At 41.2% G+C, this 12,587-nt stretch overlaps 1 protein-coding gene across 1 annotated transcript; it reads right to left on the reverse strand.

The window, feature by feature from the left end:
• Positions 1 to 287: 287 nt before the first annotated feature.
• Positions 288 to 6,760, reverse strand: PRSS37 (serine protease 37). The gene is made up of 4 exons (XM_014859219.3): positions 6,235 to 6,760; positions 4,692 to 4,945; positions 3,949 to 4,085; positions 288 to 3,374 (listed from the first exon to the last, which is right to left on the reverse strand). The coding sequence occupies exons 1-4, from the start codon at positions 6,411 to 6,413 to the stop codon at positions 3,234 to 3,236; spliced, it is 711 nt and encodes a 236-aa protein (XP_014714705.2). The 5' UTR covers positions 6,414 to 6,760; the 3' UTR covers positions 288 to 3,233.
• Positions 6,761 to 12,587: the final 5,827 nt, after the last annotated feature.

Consider the following 12,587-nt stretch of genomic DNA (forward strand, 5'->3'; position numbering starts at 1 on the left):
GATCCTAATCCTTTTTGAGACAGGCACCAATAAAACTTTGCCTTTCAATTCAAGCATATCTATTTTCTTGTTGTTAATTACAAAATAAATACTTAATAGTGAGTTTAAATTTTGTGACACTTCCTTCAAGGAGAGAACACAGTACAACCTTGGATGTAGGAGCCAGGAATGGAGGCAGGAACGGGGGGAAAGAGATCTGTGAGATGCAGCTTGACACTTAGGCAAGTGGCACCCACAGCCAGATAAACTATAGGGTTGGTGATTCAGCCCCAGAACTCATGCTATTGGTCACTGTGCCCGGAGAGCACCACTCTAATTAATGGGGTTAAAAAAGTTGGAAGAAAAAAACAACATAGAGGAGTTGATTGGATACTGATTGATATGATTTGTCTTTGCTTAAGTCATAGGCACTGGGAGAAGAGGAGATACTTTGCCTGGAATGTTGTTGCCTTTGCATCCAAGACTTGAAGACTTGACTTCAGCTCAAGACATTTTTTTTCAAATGTATCTAACTTTAAGTTTAGGTCTTGACCAGGTTGCCAACTTAAAAGGAGACAGGGTGTTGGCCTTTTCTTTACATTTCCCCTGACATCCTTTTTACACAGATTTGCATTTCATGGGGTCAGGAAGCAATGCCATGTGCAGGAGCTGGAGAGTCATGCACCACATAACAAAGTTTCAGTTAATGATAGACCACATATACAACAGTGGTCCCATAAGATTGGTACCATATAGCGTAGGTGTGTAGTAGGCTATACCATCTAGGTTTGTATAGCTACCATAGAGGAGGAAGAAATTTTCCTCTGCCTTTTTAGGTTCTTCTGGCTGGGTCTAAGAATTAAATTGACATGATATACATTAACAGGGGAAAAACAAACAAAAGTTTAATAACATGTATACATGGGAAAAACCCAGGAAAACTGAGTAACTTGCCAAAATGGCCGAAGCCCTCACCTTAAATATTATCCTCAGCTAAACACAAAATATGTTGGGGATGGGGAGAGTCAGGGACTTCAAAGGGAAGGAAAGCAATTCACAGGTAGGTGAAAAGGAGAAAACGTTTAGAAAACAAGTGTTTGTCTGGCTACAGGGAAACGGAACACAGAGGGGAACCCAACAAACAGGCTTTTCTAGGTTCCTCCCTGTCTACCACCTAATTGATGTTATGCTAAGATGATGGCTCGCTTTCTGAGACAGGTTTTTTTGTCTGAATTCTTTTAGGCAGTTAAGGGAGAGATAATAAGAAAACCTGAGTCTTTTGTTTTTTAAAAATAATCAGCCTAAAATAATCCTCATGTTAAACAGACACATTTTGTGGTGGCAAATTTTATTCCCCTTCAGTATACTCTATGATGTTCGCACAATGACAGAATTGCCTAATGACATATTTCTCGGAACATATCCCCATGGTTGTGATGCATGACTGTACTTAGAATATTTTGGGAATGGGATGGGGTGGATGGAAGGTCTCAAGGAGGCTTGGATACCATTCTAATGAGTTTAGAATTTATTCTCAGGGCAATTGGGAACTATTGAAGGTTTTTACATCCCATATAAAAAGCAGTTCCTTTAGGGAATATGGATTTAAAAGTTGTATTAGTTTTCTAAGGCTGCTGTAACAAATTACCATAAGCACCTTAAATCAAGACAAGGTTATTATTTTCATGTACTGTAGGTCAGAAATTTGACAGATTTCAGTGGGCTAAAATCAAGGTGTTTTCCAGGTTGTATTCCTTTTTGGGGAGAATCCATTTCCTTGCTCATTGTGGTTGTTGGCAGAATTCAATTCCTTGGGCGTGTAGGACTGAAGTCCCCATTTTCTTGCTAGTTGGTAGCTGAGGATCATTCCTAGTTTCTAGAGTCTTCACGCATTCCTTGCCTTGTAGCCTCCTTCTTTCATCTTCAAAGCCTGCAGCGCCAGGTCAGGTCCTTCTCATGCTTTGAATCTCTGCTGCCTCTTCTGTTGTCACATCTCTCAGGCCAAATATTCTGCCTTCCTCTTCTACTTTTAAGGTACCATGTGATTACATTGGTTCCACCCAGATAATCCAGGATAACCTCCCCATCTCAAGGTCCATAAATAATCGCATCTGCAAAGTTGAATTTCCATGTAAAGTAATATATTCATGGGTTCTGAGGATTAGAGTGTGGACATTTTTGGGGGGCCATTATTCTGCCTAACACAGAAGTCACTAAAGTATAGACTGTATTTTAAACCTTGGGAATAGAAAATATTGCCCAAGGATAGTGTGTGGTTGTTTCCTGAATCTTCATCTACTCAGAGATTACTCTACCCATCCTTGTCTTATATGCCCCCATCTCTTGGCTATCCAGAATTCCTCTATCACTTCCAGATGTGGAACATCTGGAGAGATGTTTTACCAAGTTCTCAACCAGAGAACTGATACTTGCTGTCTCCACTTTGCTAATCCCATGATCTGTGGCTAAATCTAATTTCTGCTCTTCCTTCACCTTCTCTCTGCCATCTCTACCTCTTGAGCTCTGCTGCTGCCCTGAGATTGTGCACTCCTTGGATCTGGATGACTTCTTCACCTTGCTCTGGAGCTGCCAGACCTCCCTTTGGACTCGATTTATGGTGATTGACCCTTTCCCAAAGTTCTGTTTTTGAATTCCTACCCATCCACTAGCTCTCTCCCTGTAGCATGCTGCATTCAGTGCAGCAGTGAGATGAAGTATGACCATTCTTAGGAGAGCTTATTCCAATACCCAAGGTCTTAGCCGCAAGTGAGGGCTACAAGCCCTTTGAATGATAAGAGAGCTAGCAGGAAAATAGAACCCAACATATGTTGGGGTGCCATGGACTCCCCTTTAATTTTGAGGCTAAGAGCATAGGATTGAGAATCTGACATTTTGGGGTTCCATTCCAGGCTCTGATATCTATCAGTCACAGATAATGTTAAATAACGTCTTTTAGTCTCACTTTTCTCATTTACAAAAGTGGAGATAAAAGATAACCTCAAAGGTTTGTTATGAGCATTAACTGAGACAATAGATATAAGCCAGTACAGTTTAGTAAGTGCTCATTTCATGTATTGTTCTTGGTTCTTCTCATCACTATGATCCGTGGGCAAAGGCACAAACAGGAAAACAGAGGCCATTGGTGTGAAGCACCCAAATATTTCTATTTGGACATTTTATTTTGAGTTCGGGGAAAGTAATGGCCTGTAGAGTTGATGGTGGAGCCAGTGGGACTCAGAGGGAGTAGTGGGGTCTCATTTGTCTTTAGTGACGCTTTCAATCCAGTGTATGTATTTGTGAACATTCGTGTAGATGCCGACATCGCCTCCCATGAAATGTCCGACCTCAATCCCCTGGAGCTTGTTTTTGCAGATGACAGTAGCGACAGCTACCTCCTACCAGAGATTGTGCAGAAAGAAGGAGAGAGAAAGAGATATGATTAGATCTTCTCACAGGAGCCCTCTAGTCCCTAACTTGAATGAGCCCTGCCTAGAGGTAGCCTGCTGGGTCACGAAAAGAGCACTGGATCATGAGACAGGAAGCTTGAGTCACTGATTTAGGTTTCCTGTGACTAGCCTTGTGTGATTTTGAGAAAGTCAGAGAAAACTTCTATAGAACTCACATGTAAAATGAGTCAAACCTCCTTTATTTGAGCTAGTGAAGCCAGTTTCAATTTGTGAAATATTTGAATTATTTTTTTAAAGCAATGCCCATTTTCGCTTGCAGCTATGAGAATAACAACCTAGAAAAGTGTTGTTAACTACAGGTACTGCATGATACCCTTTAACGAATAAAGACCTCCAAGGAGAGCCCATTACTGAAGAAACAATGAGGCCTTTGCTGCAGCCTTAACAAATTCTCAAAAAATTATGAGGGGATAAGGGATTTCAAATTTTTTAAAATATCATGATTAAATAGTTAACTAGACACATACAAATAAATGAAAGCTGAATATAGAGAAAAGATTACCCCAAAAATTCGGCTGAACACTTTCGCAAATTTAACACATAAGGAGTTTCTGTGGCTTTTTCCTTGTTCGGTTTTCTGGCACTCTTTATCAGACATCACAGGGGCCTCCAGGTTCTGCCTTAAATCAGGGTGTCGGCCTGAGAGAAGACAGGGATAAAAGAAACCTTCCTGTTCACCATTGTTATTTAGCCCTTCCAATTACCACCCTCTATTTCAACTGGTGTTTTGTGTGTGTGTCTGAAGAAAATAAGGAATGCGAAAAAGGAAAGAAATGATCTTGTGCACAGTTATGAGAGTTAATCCCAAGGATTTTGAAATAGGCTTTATGTCTCTTTAAAAAGCAGAGTTTTCTTTCTACTCTGTGTCCAGTCTTGGAGGAATAAGAGCTGACCTGACTCAAGCTCTCAGTGGTGTCCTCTACAAGTAAAATGAGCCTGTATGGGAGGGAGGAACATAGCCTCTTTAATGGGAATTGTGCCTCTGACAATCAGGAACAGTGTGCCCTCTGTACAGGGTCAGATGGCCTGGTGGCTCCAGCTGCTCAAGCCCTGAAGAGGCTGTGGGGCATTAGATGCCCTGGGAAAGGAGGAGCTTTGGACTTCTGGGAGGGTCTCTTTTTGCCAGACCAGTCGTGTAGTGTCTCCCTTTGGTCTCCACCTATTCTCCTCTCCTCTCTTCTCAGCTATGCAGACCTGTGTGATCCTTTTCAGGGGTTACTGATTTGCTGTGGGAGGTGTACTCACCACTGTTGTCATGGCTCCAGTCCAAACCTGAAAGCAGACAGACAGTGCCTGGCCAGACGTTGCTGGTGGCGAGGGGAAGGGGCTGGACTTTGGTGTTGAGGACAGCAGGCTTAGCAAGCTTGATGAGCATGAGGTCATCCTGGGGGGAGCTATGGCTGTAGTTCCAATAACGGATAATCTGGACAGGGTTAATTGCCTGCTCTGTCCCATCTCTAATTCTGATCTTGAAATTTCCCAGCATCACTTTCAGATTTCTGGAGAGAGAGCGGGTTAGAAGTAATCACTGTCATCCTCCTCCTCCTCCTCCTCATCATTAGCATCATCAAAGCTGATGTTGAATGTTACAGTGTGCCAGGTACTATGTCAAATGCTTTATCTGGATTCTAGATGACCTCATTTACAACTCACAACATATCTTTGAGGTGGGTTCTATTTTTAATCCTCATTTTACAGATGAAATAATGGAAGCACATAAGAGTAATTCGCCCTTGGTCACACAGTGAGTGGTGGAGCCTTTAGCCACTGTGTTTTCATGTTGTGTCCTTAATGTAGTGGAGAGGAAAATTATGCATGGTATAGAAATATTATTTTCCATCCTCTCCAGCTCCAACCTATCTAATTGGACATTTTTATTCTGGTAGAAGTAAGAGAAAGGGATGAGCTGAGTATTGGATATCTCCTGTTTGCTTCATTAGATCCACTGACAATCCTGCTTCATCCTGCTCTGCACCTTTGTGAGGTGATGTATGTGGATTAAATCAATAGGCTCTCTTGTCCTCTGGCTTCTGATTGGGTTTTGGCCAATAGGAAGCACAAGAAGGTAATTGGAGGGAGAGGAGTGAGGTTGGGCATTTATCCTCCGAGCTCCTTGCCTGCAGGGTTGCCACAGATTGATTGTTGGCTGTGTCTCCTGAGCAAAAGTTACAACTCTTATCAGGCAGTCTCTCCATACAGTGCTTTCTCTCTCTCTGTCTCCTCCCTGCCCTCCACCCCCATCTTGTTACCCTTTTCTCCACTTGCTCCTTTAGATCCAGGGGTAGTAACTGCACCTCTCTAGAACTAACCCTGGGGGTACTGAACTATTCTTTGTGCTTTCTCTATAACTTATCCATACCTTTGTCGTTAGTTCTTTTTAAAAATTCTCAATTTTTCCAATTTGAGTCCACCATCAGTTACCTGCTGTTTTCTTATCTGATAAAATGTATTCATATTGCCAGTAAAAAACTTGGAAAAACTGATGGGAGACTGAAGAGGCATAGTATATAGAGCAGGGCTCCTCAACAGTGGACTATTGACATTTTGGGTTGCATAATGCTTTGTTGTGGGAACTCTCCTGTGTATGGTAGGATGTTTAGCAGCATCCTCACCCTGCCCTCTACCCACTAGATAGATGTTAATAGCACAGCCTCCTCCCCACCCCTCATTATGACAACCAAAAATATCTTCAGATGTTGCCTGGAAGGCAAATGTTTCCTCTGTTTGAAGACTACTGATGTAGAGTGATTAGGAGGTCTTTTGGAGGGTGGGAATGCTCAATACTCACGGTAAGTAGCAGTGAGCTGGGGCCAACACCCAGTTGTTTTTGATGAGCACACCTACACAGGGGTTGAAGTGAGACTTGAGGTATACCAAATAGGGAGCATGGTCTTCTTTCTGCGCAGATGACTGAGCAGAGAAAAATATCCCTGAGAAAATAATTAATATACTTAATATATAAGACATTCTTAGAACATATAAGACAATCAACAATTTCCTAGTTGAAAAGGAATATGGATAATTTTAAAGAAATAATCTATTGGCCAGAAAATTTGAAAATGTTTGACAATTTTTTCAAATAAAAATGTAAATTAAAATGACATATCATTTTATCTATTTATAATAATTTTTTGTTTAATGTTGATAATCAATTTAAGAAAGTACCATGAGAGAGACTCTCATTCACTGCTTGTAGCAATGTGAATTGATTCTGTCTTCTTTAAAAGCAGTTTAGAAATAAGTGTAAAGAATTGTAAATGATTCGTCACCTGTGACCTAGCAATTCTAACTCCAAGAATTCATTATAAATAAATAACAAGATCTGGATAAAGATTATGGTAAGTGTGATCATTTTAGCATTATTTATAATAGCTAAACATTGGAAACATAAATGGCCAATACAATAATGTTGGACTTTGAAATAAAATAGTACATGAACAAATGGAACATTATACATATTAAAATTGTATTATAAAGAACATTAAACAGCAATAGAAATAATGATAACCTTTCTTTAAGTTAAAAATAATGGTAAAAATGTACATTTAATCTAGTAATCCAATTATCTAAAAACAAGTAAACAAACAAAAAATAAACCACTTAAATTCAAAAAAATAAAGAAATCCTGTGAGTAAATTCAAACAAAGTGTTAGCTGAAAGGTGGGATTACGCACGGTGTTTATTTTTTTCTACTTTTTAATATTTCCAAATTTTCTAATGTGAACATGCAATGTTTTTCATAAATGAATTACTGAAAAAAAAACTAGAGGAGAAAGGGGAGGAAGGCTGATTCTAGTAACAGAAATAAAGTACTGTTCTTGTTTTGGCTGTCCTCAGTACTTCTCTTGATCCTCCCCAAGCCTAGGTCTGTACTTCACCACACCCTTCTCTGTGTGATCACACAGTTAGAAATCCCAAGGGAAAAAGGATGGAGTATTAATAAGAGACACTGAGCTCTTGTTCTAAGTGCTTTACATGGATTTATTTAATCTTTACAATGACTCAATATTGCAGATAGTAATATCCCCATTTTGACTGTAGAAACTGAAGCACAGATGAATTAACTTGTACAAGCTCATATGGCTAATTTATGATGCAACCTAGGCAGTCAGGGAGTGGGGGGATATGCCTCACCGGCAAATTCGGCCGTCAGAAGAACTTCATGGAAGTCAGGGAGTGCAGGAGATAGGGCCCTTGCATTTGATCTTTTGTTCATACCTTCTCCATTCCCTGCCTTCTGAGTTTCTAAGCTTTTGAAAATGGGGGCACGTCAGACATCAGAATGAGCTCTCTATCTTTGTGACTATGGGGACTTGCCCAGTGGGTGATGAGGCCCTATTTTGGAATAACTCACTGTTAAGCATTCTCCAAGGCAGGTTCATGCCATAACACACCCATAGCTTAGCACTGGAAGGTGGGGCTCAGCCTCTCCTGAGGGCCTTTGAATGGAGACTAAGAGGAAAGACCCCTAGTTGTCATTGTAACTGTTTTTCTTGACTCTTCTTTTGCACTCTCTGCACATCCCATGTCTATCTTACACCATCCTACATTAACCCATGCCTTATAGGACAGTAGGTGGTCATGGATACATACCAACAATGACACTTAAATAGATGATAAATTTCATAGCAGTCCAGATCTTTCCCTGTGAGATGTAGAAGATCAGCAGAGAGTAGAACTTGAAGCCCAGTCTTCTCCTCAGGAACACCTGGTAGAATCAGTGGATATGGTTAGGTATGGGGGCACACAATGGGATTGGACAGCAGCTCTGGGCATAAATGGGGGGAGAAAGTGGGCTCCGGATAGACGGATGGAGGCTCTTCTACTACAGGGAAGGTGGGGGATTCTGCCTCTATTAGGATCTTTCAGGGAAAGAAGAAGCCCAGTTCCTTAGACTTCTGGATCCAGGTCCCTCTATCTGCTGTCTCTAAAAGCCCATCTCCCTAAAAGTGGTTCAGCTGTTTGTGGAAAATGGAGCTCTAGGCTCAGAACTTATCTTCCCCATGGAGTTTCTGAGGCCAGGGCTGTGGGGGACAGGATTCGCTACCTTAGCTCAAGAAGACAGTGTCCCCATGTTTGCTCTGAGCCCCCTACTATATGCTTTCCCTCAGCCCCTCCCATCTTTGTTACACCAGCTTCATCTTTCCCTTTAATCACTATTTCATCACTCAGTCATCATCACCAAGTTGGTCTGGTTGTCCTGATCACCATCTTTGAGCTAAGGAAACATGGAGATGAAAAGCATTCAGAGAACAGTTATTTTGACATTTGGGGAATGGTTTACACTCTAGATTACATTAGATCTAGGATCTACTGTATGCTGGTGACAATTCAGAAGGCAAGACCTTTAAGTACTTTTTACCTGATGAAAAGATTTCTCAGCCAATAATAAACTGCTATGGTTGGTCATCCTTGGATAATTGTAGAAAAAGAGCAGTTAACTCTGTAGGGGAGGAAGAAATATTCCTCTACCCTCCAGGGTCTTCTGACTGGTCTAAGAATTAAATTGACATGAGACAGAATAACAGGAGAAAATCAAACAAATTTAATAACACGTATACATGGGAGAAACCCAGGAAAACTGAGTAACTCACCAAAATGGCTGATGCCACCACCTTAAATATCATCTTCAGCTAAAGACAAAGGAAGGTATTGGGGGTAGTGCTTTGGGATTTCAAAGGGGATGAAGGCAATTCACATGGAGATGGAAAAGCAAGTGTTTGGTAAACAAATCTTTGCTGTGTCTTGCAAAGATAATGAGAGCTAGAGAGGACTTTGATCCAAGAGGCCTTGCTAGGTTCCTCCCTGTCTACCAAACCTAGTTCATATTATACTATAGATGTCTTATGGTATTCTCTCCTTCCTGAAACAGGCCTTCTATCTTAAATTCTTTTAGGCAATTAGGGGGAAGGTCAAAGTTTCTTCCTGAGTCTTTTGTTCTTAAAAATAATCAAGCCAAAGAGATACATTTTGGGATAGCAAATTCTGTTCCCCCACAACTCTAAAAGCTAACATCAGAGGCCGGCTCCGTGGCCGAGTGGTTAAGTTCGCGTGCTCTACTGTGGTGGCCCAGGGTTTGGATCCTGGGCATGGACATGGCACCGCTAGTCAGGACACATTGAGGCGGCGTCCCGCATCCCACAACTGGAAGGACCCGCAACTAAGATATACAACTGTGTACGGGGGGGTTTGGGGAGATAAAGCAGAAAAAAAAATAAAAGCTAACATTCGTTGGGCATTTACTGAATCCCAGGCACTGAATTAAATTCCTTACAGACTTTGTTAGAGGTAACGTTATATCAGGTTAGTTTGAGGTGTAAAATTAATTACACTTTGTATCACTCTAACCTTTTACATTTTCTTAGGCCCATAATCTCATTCCAATCTAACAACCCTGAAAAGAGGAAACAGGCTAGTATAATTTTTTCTTTTTTCTGATCTGTAGGTGGCAGAATTGAAACAGAGATAATTTAAGTGATTTTCTCAAAATTGCACATGATTGCAATCTAGGTCTTATTGTGGATATGCATACCTTTTAAACCACGTCCTGCAGGCTTCAGCTAATCAACCAGCACTCATGGATCTTGGGAAACTATGCATTCTCACACACAAATTTCCTCAAGTATGAAGTGAAAAACAGACATGGCACATACTTTCCAAAGCCTCACAATGAACACAGGTACACTGGGGAGTAGGGCTGGTATATGAAATATGCTTGAGGTTTGAAGACAGGATGGAGTTGTGGGAAATTTTCTATGGTGGGAGTAGGATTAGCTAAAACAGGTGAAAATTTGAGAAAGAGGTACACTTTACTCTGAAGTTGTTTTTCCTAAATCTTTTGGAAAGACTTTGGTCCAGGAAGGGAGTTTGAGGACTGGTTTGACAGTGTGAGGGCTAAGACCAGAAAAGCAAGGTTGCTATCTAGGAAAAGGTCTCTAAAGCAACAAATTTTCTGGAGGAGGTTGGCACTGGGCACTATTACCTGTCTATGAGTTTCAAATTGGTATCTCTTGCCCAGATCTCCTGTCCCCCATATACGACTGCCTCTTAGAAACCATTGTTTGTATCACCTATAGACCTCTGAAACTTCTCATGTCAAAATTAAACTCCTCTGGCCTTTCAAATTCATTCTTCTGCCTGTTTTCCGTATCTTAGGAGATAATTCTACCTTCCACTTGTTTGATCTCTCTCTTTTTCTCACCACTCAATCCCAAAGTTCATCCTAATTCTAGAAATCTCTAAAATCCATCCATGTCTTTCCATTCTTAACTGCTGCCATCCTTATCCAGGCCATAATCTTGTCTTGCTGGAACTAATGTATTTGCCCATCTACTGTTGCTCCACTTGACATTCTGTCTTATACTCAGAACTGTTTTTTTTCCTGAGATACAGATAAGATCATATTAGTCTCCTTCATAAAACTCTTCAGCAGTTCCCTACTGTCTATAGGGTAAACTCCTAGCATGATTTAGGGACCTCCCTTGATCCTTATCTCATCTTGTCTTTGTCACCCTCTCTTCTCATCCCCTGTTTGCCTGCCTACCCACCCCACACACTTTTTCCCAAGCTTATCAAACTATTTTCAAGTGTGGGCTTTCTTGTTTCAATACTAACTTTTTATATTACTTTAGCCTTTGAATGCTTCCTTTACTTTGCAAATTCCATTTGTTTTTTATCTATTTGTTTTAGGATACTGATATCTGATATGGACATTGTTCTTAAAACTTCTCTTTGAAAAAATAACTTTAGAATCCTATGGATGGATGGGGGTGTGTGTGTCTGTATCATATTCAACATTTCCTCATCATTAAGTTTCTTTATCTATTAGTGTTATTATAGATTCTGTGTACATACAGAGACATCTGTCCCCAGCCTCATTCCACAGAATATCTCAGGTCTATAGGGACTCTAAATCTATTATCATCTCATTCTGCTGTCTGATTTTCGATTTAAGTAATATTCTTGTTATATTTTGCCACCAAAAATCAATTTGAAAAAGGCAGCTTCAGAGAAGGAAAGAGAGAGAGAGAGAACCGTGTCTGAGACGGCAGTGTAGTAACAACAAATTTAGAGATCTGACAAGATTCACTGGTATTGGTATTGGTTGGGAACTTTTTTTCAAATGGTGTCTGTGGTTGTGAGATGTGACCTGTACAAGTGAAGCGGTTCTGAGGAGGAGTGGGCTGGTGTGACACGCATAAAGGGGAAGGGAGTCAATGTCACACAGAGGGGTGGAGACAGCGCTCTGCTTCATCAGAGTAGTTCAGAAAGGAGAGGGGTCAGTGGGACATTTAGGGGGAGGGATGCTAGTCACACATTGTGGGGAAGGAACTGGTGAAAAGAACTGAGAGGCTAAGGAAGAAACTTGAGATGAATTTTAACTCCATGGAAGGTTCACATGACTCCTACATTGGAATTCTGTTCCCTAGATGAGGTGGATAAAGCTCAGATCCCTGGAGCTCATCTTCCCTTAGGCCAGGTTTCAGTTAGACTGAGAAGATTTCTATGCCTACTGACAAGAGAGAGTGGGCAAGTGTGACTGATGAATTGTTTTTTACACTGAGGATCAAGACTTGAAGGAGAGACCTCCAGAAGACAGAATTTTGTAGAATCCTCATCCCCAGTTCTCCCACCTGCATCTTCTCCTGCTGTTCAGAATCCTCAAGTAGGGTATAAGTTCTATCCCTGCTTTGTGCCTGTTAGTTTCCACTACATCTTTATTCCTCAGGACAAGATTCAGGCATCAACATGAAGTATATCCTGTTGACCTTACTGATGGTGACTGGTGAGTGACTGAAGGTATCTCTTTGTCAAATAGGTTAGGACTGTATTGGGAGCGAGGCTGTGAAGCTATGTGTCGATGAAAATAATCCATAACCAATCTGTAAATGAAAATTTGGGAGAGTTTATTCTGAGCTAAAATCTGACGACCATGGCCCGGGGCCTCCCCCCCCCCCCACCCAAGGAAAGAAAGACCACCAAAGAAGTGAGGTATACAGAGTGATACAATACCCCCAAACAGGATGTTTCACATGTGATTGAAATGTTCCTCCCACAATAGTCACAAGATTGCCCTGTCGGCACAGCGTTTGATGGACACAGCAGGTAGCGGGTCTGCTATCTCAGCAGGCGTAGCAGGAG

The sequence above is a fragment of the Equus asinus genome, chromosome 1 (genome assembly GCF_041296235.1).
Source record: "Equus asinus isolate D_3611 breed Donkey chromosome 1, EquAss-T2T_v2, whole genome shotgun sequence".
Taxonomy (NCBI): domain Eukaryota; kingdom Metazoa; phylum Chordata; class Mammalia; order Perissodactyla; family Equidae; genus Equus; species Equus asinus.